Below are 15,929 nucleotides of genomic sequence, written 5' to 3'. Positions count from 1 at the left end.
ACGAAGCACAGAAACATGCTCGGCCGGGAGATCAGAGGAAATCATTTTTTTATGCAGTCTGGTGTACTCCCCGACTGAATACTGGCCGATGACGGTGTATCCTCTGGTAAAGTGGATATGTGGTAGTCGCCGGCCGGGGCACGGGGGGCAAGAAATAACCCTAGTGGGAGCACTTCAGGGCAAAGTCCAAAGTTCACAATAGGAAGACATGCCAGGTTGTCCTTCATTCTGATCATGGTGAGGGGGGGGGACACAACATTGAGTGAACACAGGACTGTAGAATTAGGTGAAATGACATAATCGCCGTCAGCCACAGGTGGATCAGAAGAGACGTCGATATACGTCACAGATCGAAAAGATAGGTGAACAAAGTCGGTGGAACATAGCTTTGGCGGCGCAGGATCAGGAGTGTCAATGGCGTGTGGTAGGGCGAGCTAAACAACACCAGCAAAACAGTTAATTAGGGCGGAATGTTTTGACAGAAAATTGAGTCCCAATATGATGTCATGTGGGCAGTGGTTCAGTACGTAAAGCAGAACAGTGGTATGACATCCAGCAGCAGTGACGCGGGTGGCACACATCCCGAGACCGCTGGTGTTGCACCATCGGCTACTCGGACAACAGTGATCGAAGCAGGAGTGAGCACTTTCTTGAGTCGAGCAGAAAGGCTTGAGTTCATGACTGATATGTGAGCGCCCATGTCAATGAGTGGTGCCACAGAAGTACCGTCAACATTTACTCTAGTCAAGTTGTATCCGTGTATCGTGTGTAAAGAAATTTCGGGTTGGGTCGTTGAAGCAGGCTCACCTCTAGCAACTGTGCCCACCAGTTTTCCGAGGACTGGTGGTAGGAGGGTGAGGCGGAGCTAGGTTGGTTAGTTGAGCGGAACATGTGTTCAGAGGGTGACGGGGAGTGGTTCGGTTGGGCGGTCCTGGATGGCGAAGCATCGTCTTCTTCCGTGCAGATCGACATCCTAGAACCTGCAGGTGGCCGTCGGGTGTTGGCATAATGTGACATTGGCTGCCAATCCCAGGAAGTGCGGCAATGACGTGAAATATGGCCGACTCGTCCACAGCTGAAGCAGATCGGCCTGTCATCGGAAGTTCGCCATTCTGCCATTTCCGGTAACGTGGGCGGTTGTTCGGTCCACGGGACATATTAAGTGTTGGGCAGTCGGTAGTCAGGTCAGTTAACGGGGCACAGCTTCTGAAGTCCGGCGTTGACTAGTTACTGGCGCACGACACTCTTGATCAGAGAAACCATGGCGCGCGAGATATTGAGGGCGCGGACTTGGTCAGAACGGTGAGATGCTGTCTCGATTTCGTGGCGCACGATGCGCACGATATTGTCCGAAGCAGCAGGGGCTGGTGGCAAACGGGCGTCCTCGCAGGTAGATGTTGCAGCCGTGTTGGGAAGATGCAAAAAGTGTGGACTGAAGCGGCGACTTTTCGCATCTTCGAAGCGTCGGCATTCAATATAATGTCGTCTACGTTCGATGAGTTTCGAAACACGAGATCGAAGGTGTCATCGGCGATTCGTTCGAGGAGGTACGCGACCTTTTCAGATTCCGGCATCTTGTTGTCAACCTTATGGCAGAGGGCGAGCACAAGTTGTATGTGTGTAACGTAAGATTCGCTGCAGCACTAGAGTCAGCACGCTAGTTCTTTCTGCACAGTACGACGACGCCTAATGAGCTTGCCGAGGAGGTCGATGAGTTTATGTTTACAGATGTCCCAACTCGTGATATCTTCCTCGTGGTTGGAAAACTGAACTTTAGCTGTGCCATCAAGGTAGAAAATATTATCGGCCAACATCAGCGTCGGAACCCAGCTGTACAGAGCACTCACCCGTTCGCACACCTGAAGCCATTACTCTACGTAAGTATTGTCACTGCCCGAAAAGGTGCCTGGGTCACGCGGTTGGGTCAGGACGACGGTGCGGTAAGTAGCGGCTGGATGCGCTGCTGTTGGTTGCTGCGTAGTTGGAAGAAGCACGGTTCGGGTGGTCTCCGAAGAGTCCTCGTTATTGTCTTGAATAGGCATCGCACAGGCAGCCAAGGAACGTCCGCTGCTTAGAACGTAGAATCGTCGTGGATATTGACTGTGGGAAGACCCGCACTCTCCACCAAAATGTTACGAGGAGAAGGCGTCTAAAAAATCCCTTTACACTAGGTAAACAGGCAGGCACACAATATCGAGTTCGGTTTGCACGAGCTCACCCCATAAATAGTCCTCTTTCCAATAATGTTCAGTTGTAGCAACCCATAGCAATATATATCTATATATATATATATATATATATATATATATATATATATATATATATATATATATATATATATATAAGGCAAAGAAATGTATACTAAGGGCTCGTTTTTCCGTGTTTTAACACAATAATAATGAGATCTAACAGACAGTAATGCCAAGGAATGTACAGGGGAAGTTATTAGAACCAATGGAATTTAAATAGGAAGAAAGAAAAGTGGGTGAAAAAATAACCAGCCGTGAGCAGGAATCAAGCCTACGACCTTCGAATAATGCGTTTGATGCTCTATCCACTGAGCTATCACAGCGCCCTTCCCTCCACCCAATTTTTGTGTTTATATGTGAAATTAGAAGTGGCAGTGTTGGTCAGCGCCCTCTGTTGCCAAGTGGCGAGTGTGATAGACTTTTTTATGCACATGTGTGGTGTCACGTAGCACGTGAACTTATTACAAGCGGGCAGCTGACCAATAGTTCCTCGAATACAACCTAATGACACCAAGTCTGCCAGTACGAGACCCTCGTTAATGAGTAAGGGAAAGAAGCGTATACCTAAGGGCTCGTTTTTCCGTGTTTTGACACACTAATAATGAGATCTAACACAAAATAATGTCAAAGAATGTATAGGGAAAGTTATTAGAACAAATAGAATGTAAATAAGAAGAAAGAAAAGTGGGTGAAAAAATAATCAGCCGTGAGCAGGAGTCGAAACTACGACCTTCGAATAACGTGTTCGATGCTCTAAACACTGAGCTATCACAGCGGCCTTCCCTCCACCCACTTTTTTGGGTTTATATGTGAGTATATAAGTGGGAGTGTCAGTGAGCGCCCTTTGTAGCCATGCGGCGAGTGTGAAACACTCTTTTATGCGCATGTGTGGCGTCACGTAGCATGTGACGCCACACATGGCGTCAGGTGCCATGTCACAATTCACATATAAACCGTGCCATGTCAACTCACATATGCCACGTGCCATGTCCATCCAATCTGTCTGACACGTGCCATGTCAATTCACATATAAACCCAAAAAAGTGGGTGGAGGGAAGGCCGTTGTGATAGCTCAGTGGTTAGAGCATCGAACGCGCTATTCGAAGGTCGTAGGCTCGATTCCTGCTCGTGGCTGGTTATTTTTTCACCCACCTTTCTTTCTTCCTATTTACATTCCATTTGTTCTAATAACTTTTCCTATACATTTCTTGGCATTATTGTCTGTCAGATCTCATTAATATTTTGTCAAAACACGGAAAAACGAGCCCTTAGGTATACACTTCTTTCCCTTATTCATTAACGAAGGTCTCGTACTGGCAGAATTGGTGTCATTGGGTTGTATACGAGGGACTATTGGTCAGCTGCCCGATCGTAATAAGTTCACGTGCTACGTACGCCACACATGCGCATAAAAGAGTGTTTCACACTCGTCGCTTGGCTACAGAGGGTGCTGACTGACACTCCCACTTCTAAATTCACATATAAAGCCAAAAAACTGGGTGGAGAGAAGGCCGCTGTGATAGGTCAGTGGTTAGAGCATCGAACGCGTTAATCGAAGGTCGTAGGTTCGATTCCTGCTCACGGCTGGTTATTTTTTCATCCACTTTTCTTTCTTCTTATTTTGATTCCATTTGTTCTGATAACTTCTTCTATATAGCCCCGCCGTGGTGGTCTAGTGGCTAAGGTACTCGGCTGCTGACCCGCAGGTCGCGGGTTCGAATCCCGGCTGCGGCGGCTGCATTTTCGGTGGAGGCGGAAATGTTGTAGGCCCGTGTGCTCACATTTGGGCGCACGTTAAACAACCCCAGGTGGTCAAAATTTCCGGAGCCCTCCACTACGGCGTCTCTCATAATCATATGGTGGTTTTGGGACGTTAAACCCCACAAATCAATCAATCAATCAACTTCTCATATATATTCCTTGGAATTATTGTCTGTTAGATTTCATTATTATTGTGTCAAAACACGGAAAAACGAACCCTAAGGTATAAACTTATTTCCCTTATTCGTTAACGAGGGTCTCTTACTGGCAGATTTGGTGTCCTTAGGTTCTATACGAGGCACTACGTGTCAGCTGACCGCTCGTAATAAGTTCACGTGCTACGCAACGCTACACAGGCTCATGAAAGAGTGTACCACACTCGCCGCTAAGGCTACAGATGGCGCTGACTGACACCCCCATGTCTAAAATTCACATACATACCCAGTGAAGTGAGTGGAGGGATTGCCGCTTTGATAGCTCAGTGGCAGAGCATCGAACGCGTTATATAAAGGTCACAGGTTTTGTTCCTGCCCACGCCATGTTACCTTTTCACCCACTTTTATTTATTGATATTTACCTTACAGTTGGATCTAATAACCTCCCCTATACTTTCCTTGGCATTATTGTCTGTTAGATTTTATTAATAATGTGTCAATCGCGGAAAAACGAGCCCTAAATATACGCTCCTCCTCAATATATATATATATATATATATATATATATATTTATCTATCTATCTATCTATCTATCTATCTATCTCTCTCTCTATATATATATATATATATATATATATATATATATATATATATATATATATATATATATATATTTATGTATATATATATATATACACACTTCTGTTTCTTATCTTATATAACGAGGGTCTCGTACTGGCAGACTTGGTGTCATTAGGTTGTATACGACGGACTATTAATCAGCTGCCCGCTCATAATACGTTCACGTGCTACGTGCGCCAAACATGCGCATAAAAGAGTGTTTTCGCACTCGTCGCTTGGCTTATAGATGGCGCTGACTGTCACTCCTACTTCTAAATTCACATATAAACCCAAAAAAGTGGATGGAGGGAGGCCACTGTGGTAGCTCAGTAGTTAGAGCATCGAACGCGTTATTCGAAGGTCATAGGTTCGATTCCTGCTCACGGCTGGTTATTTTTTCATCCACTTTTCTTTCTTCCTATTTAAATTCCATTGGATCAATAACTTCCCCTGTACATTCCTTGGCATTACTGTCTGTTAGACCTCATTAATATTGTGTTAAAACACGGAAAGACGAGCCCTTAGGTATACACTTCTTTCTTATATATATGTATATATATATATATATATATATATATATATATATATATATATATATATATATATATATATATATGTATATATATATATATATATATATATATATATATATATATGTGTGTGTGTGTGTGTGTGTGTGTCACAAACTTTGACGAAGACCGGTGCACTGGTCGAAATCATTGGAAATAAAGCTAAGACAACCTTTCAGTTGAGTCTCTTCTCTTCCTAAGTACGTTTGGCCCATTGGAAAAAAAACTTCTTCAGATATATATGTGACGCTAGGATGACTGGGAGACATGGCCTGGCTTATACGCCACTTAGTGGAGATACAGCACATGCATAGACTAAATGATGATGTGTGGGTGAAGGGTCCACACATTATTCCGTCCATCAGTCCATTTATCCGTGAAGTTTTTCGTCTATGCGTCCATCAGTGTGTCCGTCCGTGCGCTCGTCCATGCGTGCGCCACTCCGTCTGTCTGTCCATGCTTCCCTCCATGCTTCCTTCTGTGCGTGAGTGTGTCTGTCTTTTTACCTGTCTGTTTGTCCGTCTGTTATTTTATCTGTCTATTTGTCCATATATCTGCTTGTCTCTCTGTTTGCCTGTGTGTCTGTCTGTCGGTCTGGTGACGAGTACGAGCCGCCATAGCCCTGCACGCCCGCTGCTCCGTCTTCGTGCATGCCAACAATCCGACACGTACGGCACCAGTCCATAAAGCTGAGAGAAGCACTGGTGCCACACGCACGCAGGCATAGCGCGCGCGGCAATCACTTGGAGCACGCAGGAAGGAAAGGTAGGAGAGGACATGCCCAGCCGGCGCTACGTGAAAAGTGTGGAGGAAATGACAATATGGCAGCCATATTCACTGGGCACAATGGCGGCGTTGCTATGCTTACGTCTTGCGCAGGGGAGCTGGTCTAGCAGTGAGCGGCCGCGGCTGACGGCAGCATGTGCTCCTCCCCAGGTCTCGTGCTGAGCCGTGGCGGACAATATCCGCGCTCTGCGGCACGTTATTGGTTACGCCGTGCTCTCCTGGCAGTAACTGTACTCTTAGCAATGTTTACAAATTTTTTGTCCATCATGGGGTTTCAACAGTGCGTAGAACGAGTGCATATCTATGTGTAGTGCGGCGGATGACGCGGATGAAGCAATTAGTGTTCAGCGAAATTTCGTTGGGCACGCTTACGAAGCGGCACGACGAGGAACGCCTTGCATGTCACTGACGGTTGGGCAGTGCTCTTGCTTGTCAATAGACGACGCTGTTGAGCCGAGAAAGACGCAATGAAGGCCATGTGCACATACGTAGTTTCGTGTTCTGTGTGTACAGTAACAACTTGCATGTGCGTATTGAAACACAATTACTGTTCCGCTTCGTATACTCTCACAAGAGTTGCATGTAATCTCAACGTAACCGCAACCGCGTTCGAGTGTCACTTGCACCGTGCTCAAAGTCACCACGGTCGCAGAATGCTGATGCCGGTGAGTTTCATGCGGAACAAGGACACAGTAGCCGGACGCTGCGTTAGCCGCATGGCGGAATGCAACCGTAGAAGGCGCATGGCCGATCGTGTTGTCTCTGCAGTTGCTGAACTAATGACATGAAAGCACTCACCGTTTTCAGATCATCTAGCACGCGTTCTCTTGTACTTGATTCGTTGTCGGTGAGCTGTTACTCACTGTTAATACTCGGACGAAATGTTTTCGCCGAAGGTGTCGCGCTGGCCCAGAGTGTTTAGCTCCGTTCCATTAGTTTCGGATCGTCACACCACGCGCGCCGCGCATCTCATGTGCTCTTCAAGCCGGAGAGAGAGTCGTGCCTTCTGCTTTACATTCGCATGTAAACAAGAGAGCAGAATTTTGCCAGTCAATATGGCCGACTTCCGGCTTCATCGCGGCTTCATCGCGGCTCCGCAACGTGTGACGTCAGGGCCTCTCCTGCCTTTCCTTTCTCCGTGAGTTGGAGAGTAGCGGTACAGCGCCATCTCGAATATTCTCACTGAACTCCAGTTTGTATGAACTTCTATGAGACGGCGCCGTGAGATACTGTCAAATACTGCTGGATACGCCTGAAACGGGACAACATAAGACTAAGAGAAGCTTCGTTCAATAAATGTAATTATTAAGAGAAAGACAAATATATGGAAACAATAAAGGCCACATAGCTTAGTTATTGCTTCTAGTCTTGCAGCACTAGTATCGACACTATGTTTTTATATTTGCGGAATATTTTTCAAAACTGTAGCTGAATTGTACTATTTTCCTGAAAATGCCAAATTATTTATCTAAGAATAGGCAAATTAATTAATAACGTTTCGAAGAGGATTCTTGGCGCTGATGTTGCATTGTCAACACTTTCCACCACACTGGCTTGACAGAACCTGCATTGTTTTTATTGGACTGTTGCTTTAGTAACAAACATTTTGCTGAATCTACATAAAAAGTTATCAGTCCTAACTTGCCTATGATTTCGCCGTGTTGAAAGATGACTTCTGAGTAAAGTACCTGTTCCACTGATGCAGCATGTTCATTTGTCGACGTATGTTTGTCACTGTCAAGTTACAAGTTCTAGTACTTTCTAGGCCACGTTTTTGTAAACGTGTCCTGTGTACACAATGTCAACAAAACTCTTTCAAAACAATACCGGGATCCCAAGCGGCTTACGTATCTCGACCGGAATACCTTGAAGGCACTCGGCCCGGTTAAAAGATTACATGCGGCCAGCGACTATCGTTAAGAACGCGTATGCTACATACTTTAGTTGTTGGGATACTTCAGTGTTCATAAGTTTTTACCATCATGTTTCAGCAAGTTCCGTAGCAAGATGCACTTCCATCAGAATCACGCACTCCACTGCCAATAATTCGATTCTCTTCTCTGTTCATGTACATCAAAGCACATTTACCTTGAGCGTACTATTCCGTAAATAGAAGTGTTCTCGGGATTGAAAGCAAGCAATATTCCGCACCAATGCTTTAATAATGCAAATCTTTCTTGCGCACCATGTTACTTTATTTTGGTCCTGTTTCTCGTGTTTCAGGCTTGGTGACCGAATTTCTTTCCTCCAGCTTCTTTGCTCCACTTGGAAAACTGACATTTGCTGCATACATTTCACATCACCCTCTGCAGTTTGTCTTCTTTGCATCACGAGAAGAAAGCTTCGACTACAATTATTTTCTGATGGTAAGATCTATGTCTTCAAAACTTAGCAATTTATCTCCTTGCTCGATCATGCCTAATACACAATATCCGCCTTAAAAGGCCACTATTTCTCTATTTGCACAAATCTCAGCATAATCAAGTAACGTGTGAGATTTCTTATTTTACAGTTGTACAACGTATTTTTGCTTAGTAAAAAAAGCTATTATTTCAGATTGTAAAAAGCTGCGTGTGAAGCTGAGTTTTTCTTTTTTGGGGTGGGGGGGGATATTTTATTTTAAGCCACGTAAGCAGCATTGTAACAGCGTTCATTTTCTTACATTCGGGTTAACATCAATAAGTCTGAGATGGTGAAATTTGACCGAAAGTTCACTAATGCAGTGTGCGTCATAGTCATAGAGGGTATCTGGCTCGCTAAATGCAAATAATTATTTTGTTTGCCAGCGCTAAGGATACAGTGCCTATGTTTAGTGTGAGCTTAATGTGATGGTAGCTGATCAATAGAGAATGAACGGTGAGGGCAGAACCACTAAGATGGTAACATCGCTGAGCATCCACTTTCGATGAGAAAGAGCGGCTGCATTTTTGATGGAGGTGAAAGTGCCGTAGACCCGTGTGCTCAAATTTGGATGCGTGTTAAAGAACCTCTGGTAGTCTAAATTTGAGGAGCTCTCCACTACGGTGTTTCTCATAACGATACAGTGTTTTTAGGACGTTCAACTCCACATATCAATCAAATCAACTGGTGAGAAATGTACCTGCTTTGATAGCTGGTGACATCCGGAAGGCTTCCTTTTTTAATTTATTTAACGAGAAGAGGAGGAGTACGCCGACTTGGCTCTCTGTTGTTCAAGGGTATTCATTTTGAAAGGTGGCCCCATATGGCTCTGCAAAGGCTTTTTGGACCCCTTAATCCACCAGAGCCTTGTTTGTGTATGTATAGTTGAGCATCCGTCGCTTCAGTGGGAAGCAGTGAATTGTTGCCTCCGGGTACCCACTGGCAAAACAGGTAAAGGCACGTTTCTTTTTCTAGTAATAATGTTTAATTTGAGAATTGGCACGCTTTAAGCAGCTGCTACGGCGTATGCATTGTTTTAAAACAAATTCCCTGAAGCCTGCAAGAACTGCACACGATGTCAGTTTTCCAGTTTTACCAAAACTACAATCATCGCCTCCGCTAATAATTGTTGGGTACATTCATCACAACAATAGGAAGAAACCAGGCGGAAATCGAAAAACTATGTTTTACAGATTTCCACTCACTTTCCAGACTGACTGCAAAGTTGGGAATTTCCGATGATACGCGTTTATACTCTGATACAAACAGAAAAGTGATCAAGGCGGATAGAGGGTTACTTCTGCTGATATTTTTGCAGTGATGCAGTGTTCAGTCTGCAGTCTACATTTCGTTGGGCTAAAGCCATCGGCAAAAGCAGTATTGGTCCATCGCATGCTTCTGCTGTTTTTCCACCATGCCACAGCTCGTTTAGTAGATCACTTAGTAAGAGAGAAAGATAGTTGTGAACCGAAATATTCAGTAATTTATTTTACACGTACTGCTATTTCTCTTAACAGCAGAGTGCGTGGCGCATGCGAAGCCGCGCCACGCTGTTCCATCATGTGTGTGACAGCCGAGACAAGGTAACTGGAGGACTGATGCAACCTGAGCGAAGTCTACAAATGAAGAATAATGCCACGCGTTACGAAATGCAACATGTGCAGCTCGATTACCGTATGTTTTACTTGTGTGAATCTTAGGGCATCTTACTTATGTCACACATAGTAATAATGACAACTGACGGACAATTTAGACAATGGAAGTTTACGGGATATTACTGCAAGTAATTGTAATGTATATGGGATGAAAGAAAGGGGGGAAAAATATAACTTGCTGCGGGCAGGGACTTTACCTGCGACCTTGAGAATACACGAGCGTAATTTTTTGGTCAACAATAAGCAGGGATAATTACAAGGAATAACGTTTACGAACATCGGCGATGACAGCCTATGCTTCGAGCTTTACGCGGTTCGGCCGCACGAGTTTTATATTTAAAAGACTGTGTCACACATATGTGTTACGTTACATAAAAAACGTGATTACTTGCATAAATTACTGGTCTTGATCTTCTTTCGAAGCTCCAAACGAATCATGCATAACCAGCTTTCCAAAAGCGTACGCCTTTTTTCAAACCTATGAGCGTCACGCGCACCTGCTGGAATATAACACAGAAGGAGTTGGTGCATAGAGAATGTTTTTAAGCACATCAGTTGAAACTAAAGTAGCCGCAACTCGCCACTCGTGGCACTGCTGGCGCAGTGGTGGCCGCTGTTGGCTGTTTAGCCCCGCGAAGGTGCTGCACGTTTACCGTTCCTCCTACGCTACGTTGCGTTTTTCATTATTACTCTTTTTTGTTTATTAGAACGTGTAGATACTAAAAGCTAAACATATTGTGCACCTTGTGCTAATTAAATGTTTCAATATTGTGGGTTTTTCTTTTCAGGGATATTTCTTCGTTGGAAATCTCGTCTTCTCGTTTGCAGTCGCTGCAGTATTAACCCTGACAATTGAAATTCCATTCCGCAACCTTGAGAGACTTTTCTTAGGAAGAATATGAAGCTATACTGACATCAATAAAGAGAACAGAAGTGGATCCATCATTGCTCAGGAGCAAGCGCATTTGTCATTGACGTTTCCGCATGCCGTGTGCAATCACGGTAAGCGGCCGTCTCTGTCTTCCGCTTTCTGATGATTTTGCAAAAAGCTGACACCTCTTCTTGTTGACAGAACATATCCGAAGCAGACTGAAAAAGTCCAGTGCCATCCACTTTGGCGTCCCTCATATTCATATAGTGGTTTTGCGGTAATAAAACCTACGTATCAATCAATGACCTAAGCATGAACCGCAGATGAGTGCTTTTAACCTGGTAACATTGGTAAAAAGGGGAGTCCTGAATAGGTGGAAAGAATTTGTGTCTAGCGGAAAATGAAGCAAACTACATGCTTAAGGTGCTTTTCGAATTTTGTTTCAACACAATTTTCTTTTTATTTTTACCTCTGTTTTTTTTTTGTGGTAAAAAAAGCTTGAATGAGCTGGTAAAAAAAACCTAAATAAGGTTTTTTTTGTTAGGCGGAACTAAATGTGATTTCTGTCTTTCTCACAGTCGTGATCACTTTCGATATATATACCTTCCACGACTACTGTGGTATTACTTGCATAGACTGCAGTCATTTAGTGAGTCTATGGTGAAGCCATCGTTTTTTCTAGCTTTTGATTGCTTAATCAACGATAAAAGTAACCGTCAAGGAACGTCTTGGCCTAGACGATTCTTTACCATGAAAAATTAGTAGTCACCGAAAAATCTAGTACCATTTCATATACCTTAATAATCACTGTAATAATGGTTGCGCACGCTATGGCGTGCTATGGCGTGCTGCCACTGCACGCCATAGCAGCCACCGTCACCTATTCTACCCTCACCACTCTGCGCCGGTGCCAAAGTCTCAGGAGTTATCACGGTGCCACCTTGAGGTAATATATTATTGCGATAGCTATCATAAGGACACTCTCAGCTGAATTTTGCCGCCAGTGTCAGCGTCGACATCGGTGTGGGTGTCACTGTCACTCACTGTATATTTATACGTATCGATATATACATAAAGACGCCAGAAAGAATAAAATCCAGAGAAAGTCTGCGGTACGTGGTATCGTGCGTGGCACCTCCACGTCGTGAATGAGATGCATTAACCACTGAGCCACTATGGGGCAACACCTTCAACGTTTAAACTCCAACTATTTATATCTAACACTTACCACTCTTGCGGGCCTTTCAGACCTTTCGAATATCGTGTTTCCAGAATTATCAGAAAATGGTGCAAGGAGCGCTTGGCGGCTCTCATCTTTGACGCGTACTTCGGCTCACGGATAGGAGGTGGAGTGGACGATCTGTCCCGCGCCCTTATCTCCCGGTAGGAAGGAACATACGTCTTGGATGGCGTTGGGCTAGCAGTAAGGCAATTCTGTTTTTGTTACGGGGCCCACAAAGGTCGCTGCAATCGTTGCACAGCCTTCGTTTGAGAAAATCGCGCGCTTTTCAGGCACAGCGACGTAACAACTTAGATGCTTATTCACGTTCTTCTATACTTGAGAGTACGTTTCGTGCGTCATTTGTACGTGAGTATCGGGGGCACGTTTCACTTGTTTGCCATTCTGCGCGTGACTTTCCAAGTTGTTGCTATCACGTTCATTGGTTCGCCCTTGCGGCAAGGATGTGACTTTTTATATGTACACAAATCACGTGTATTGTTGCACTTTTAATTTAACTCATCTCGTTTAGGCCGTGAAAACTGCTAAATAAATATAGAAATAATGACCGATTGAAGAAAAAGCCACATAAGTGAATTCTCTTTACGAATAAACTTCTAACTCTAAAGATGCAGGACCCCGGAGAAAAATGTGAGCCTGCCTCCATGAAATTCGCACAGTATTATTACCTTGAATCGAACTTTTATAGGCACCCGCAACAGGTGTTTACTTTTTAATATCGTAGTCTTTTTTAGAATACTTGTACGCAGCAATTTCAGTTGTGCGTTGGTGTGTCTGACTGCGAAGAAATATTGATAATAAATAAAGTGCGCCACTCCGGCACCTATAAGGTACTTAAAGCAGAGTTGCCGTGCGCAATCTCAGCTGCGGTGAAATTTGCGCAGAAATCCCTCTTTACTTAGATGTAAGAACGCTTCATATCACCCAGACGTTCAAGAATTGAGTCAGACGGCGTGCCTTCCATACCGTTGTACAGATTAACAGAAAACCCAATTTTTTTACGTTGCCTTGAGTGTTTTGGTTGGCATTTTTATTGACTGGAACGCAGTGGTATTTTTTTATTTGGAAAAAAAGAAAAGCACGCTTGTTTATTAACATAGCCAAACCTTTGTTGCATCACCCTCATGCACGGAATTCACTCATGAAAGCTTTCTGCTCAACTCTTACAAGGTTATTTAGAGATGTACTGGTGAAAGAACATCTCAAGATCTGGTAGATATTAATCTAGAGCAAAGAATAGTCAGTCAGTGAGCTTTCCTGACTAGCCTTATTGCCTTTCCTGACCAGTCAAATACGAAAACAAATTGACACGAAAATATTCTGCGTGTGAATGATGGTACTGAACGTATCCCATCGATATGTGGTCGTTCTATCATCTATCTTATTGTGTGTCCTGGTGAGGAAGAACTAAATAAGTAGTTCAGTCGCGCTACAGCAGTGCGTTGAAGGCGGGGCACAAGTTGAACTCACACAAACACGATAAAAAAAGTGTTATTTAGGGCAAAAAAACGCAGTTATTCACAGTGAGCGTCCATTCCATAAACTGAATTCATTCTACTCGGAAGTGATAGTGACGTCGCATAGACTTCGTGCATCTTTTCGGTGGAAAGGAGCATAGATATTACAAGAAAACGGCAGTCAACACATTTTAATTGTCGATTATCGGCTCTAACTGCGCACAACGTAGCGCTCCATTGTTTACGCGCCGCCATCTATAGCTAGATCTTGCCGCGAATAAGTAATGTGTTTCCTGAGTTCTTTATTTTTAAAATTCATAGATACCTAATTTTAAATACCAGAGTGCTTAATACGTACGCTGCGGGGGCAATGAAAAGCCGTTAACAAAAAAGCGGGTGTTTCTTGTCATTTGCTAAAACTGCATGCTGCTGCCAGCTAACCGTTAGTATGCGTTCCTACGGAATTCCATTTCTCAAAATTACGGCCACATGGCGTGCTTATCTCGCGCAGCATCTCTTTCAACGACCTTTGCTAGCGAAGCGCGCAGATAAGCGGACAATTTTAAATGCGAAGCAGCTTAAGGCATGGGGCTCTGTCCATCCCTCCCTGGCGTCCACACCCCCCCCCCCCAAGGGCATACGCGTCGTCTCCCCTCCCTCCTCTTCAACGCCCTCCTCTGCTTTGTTTAGAGACTTTCTACTCTACAGAGCAGCGTGCATGACTGGTGGTGTGAGAGCTGTATACTCTGCTGGGGGCACCACAGTGTTTCCGTGGTATAAAATGATAGAGTGCGCGTCGTTCTCTCTTGCGCAACGCCACGATAAGCGCCAGCGCCAACATCGCCGCCAGTGTCAGCATTAGTGCCATCAGAAGCACCCAACAATTCCAGAGGGAGCATCGAACGTGATCTCGAAAAGCCGATAATGCAGTACACAAAGACCTACACCTACGCACCCTTCGTACTTCTGGGAGATTTCAATGTGGCCATAACGAATCATGGCTGGTCCAGCACATGAAAGACGAGTGCGCGTAGCGATGGACCCACTTACTACGACAAAAAACAACCGACCACCAATGGGAGAACGTGGACGGACCTGGGTTTCACAAACTTCATAGTGAAAACACTGGAACAGCAATCCTTGACGCTACGCTTTAGCGACCACAATTCTGCCGTCTTCAAATCGCCGTGGTTGCGCAGCCCACTTGCCGAGTAACATGGCGAAACAATTATAGCTGAATTCAAATTTCTTGCAGACTAACTACCACCGGCAATAGGGAATCTCCTGAGCAAATTTCGCATACACCGGGCATGCTGGTGTCACTGTGCATGTCAGAACATAAATCTAGAAAAAAAGAAATATTTGAATGTGGATAGCCTGGCAGTTTCCAAAGCGACGTTGAATTTGATTCGGAAATGCAAACTTCAGTATCACGTAATTGTTTCCGGAGCAACAGAAAATACGTATTATGGTACAGTAGGAGGGGCCTGTTTTTACGCGCTTAAGTTTGAGCTTGCTTGCTCCAAATCTTTGTGAGTTTCATTGAAATTGACTACAACAGTCATTTTAGGGGCGAAACTTCTTTTGCCGTGGGTCGTGCATTCACGGTGTATGTAGTAGTAGTAGTCGTCGTCGTAGTAGTAGTAGTAAATAGCCACCTCTCGTTTATTCCTTGGAATGTCCGCTGGATGGCGTCACTTCTACATGATCAATATAAAGTGAAAAGACGCGAGATGACGGTACTTGGAGTTTTCACTAGATGGACGGACGAATGTACGCACGGACGAGCCGACGAACGCACGGACGGACGGACAGGCAGACAGGTGCAAGAACGAACGGATGGACGCACGGAGGGACGGACTCATGTATGGATGGACAGACACTCAGACTGTCGCACAGATGGATAGACGGACGGACGCATGGACGGACGCAAGGACAGATGCATAAACGGACGAGTGGATGGACAGGCAGACAACATACAGGCGCCAGGACGGACGGATGGATGCATAGGCGCCTGGATTGACGAATGGATGGCTGCACAGATGAACGCACGCATGGACGGATGCATGGATGGACAAATGCATGGACGGACGGATGCACGCACGGACACACGGAAGCGAAACGAACGGACGAACGGAAGCGCGGATGGACGGACGGATGCTTCG

General features: G+C 44.8%; 1 protein-coding gene across 1 annotated transcript in view; it reads left to right on the top strand.

Moving 5' to 3' along the window:
- The window catches only part of LOC119177835 (nose resistant to fluoxetine protein 6), a 66,355-nt gene extending 55,228 nt beyond the window's left edge, over nucleotides 1–11,127 (top strand). Inside the window, exons 14-15 of the mRNA XM_075867382.1 lie at nucleotides 8,365–8,507; nucleotides 10,985–11,127. Of these exons, the coding sequence (XP_075723497.1) occupies nucleotides 8,365–8,507; nucleotides 10,985–11,098 (257 nt within the window). The 3' untranslated portion in view covers nucleotides 11,099–11,127. The remainder of the gene's footprint in view (nucleotides 1–8,364; nucleotides 8,508–10,984) is intronic.
- The last annotated feature ends 4,802 nt before the right edge of the window (nucleotides 11,128–15,929 follow it).

This window comes from Rhipicephalus microplus, chromosome 1 (assembly GCF_043290135.1).
Source record: "Rhipicephalus microplus isolate Deutch F79 chromosome 1, USDA_Rmic, whole genome shotgun sequence".
In the NCBI taxonomy this organism is placed as follows: Eukaryota; Metazoa; Arthropoda; class Arachnida; order Ixodida; family Ixodidae; genus Rhipicephalus; species Rhipicephalus microplus.
The sequence above is the reverse complement of the archived record's forward strand: the minus strand, read 5'-3'. Positions and strand labels throughout refer to the sequence as shown.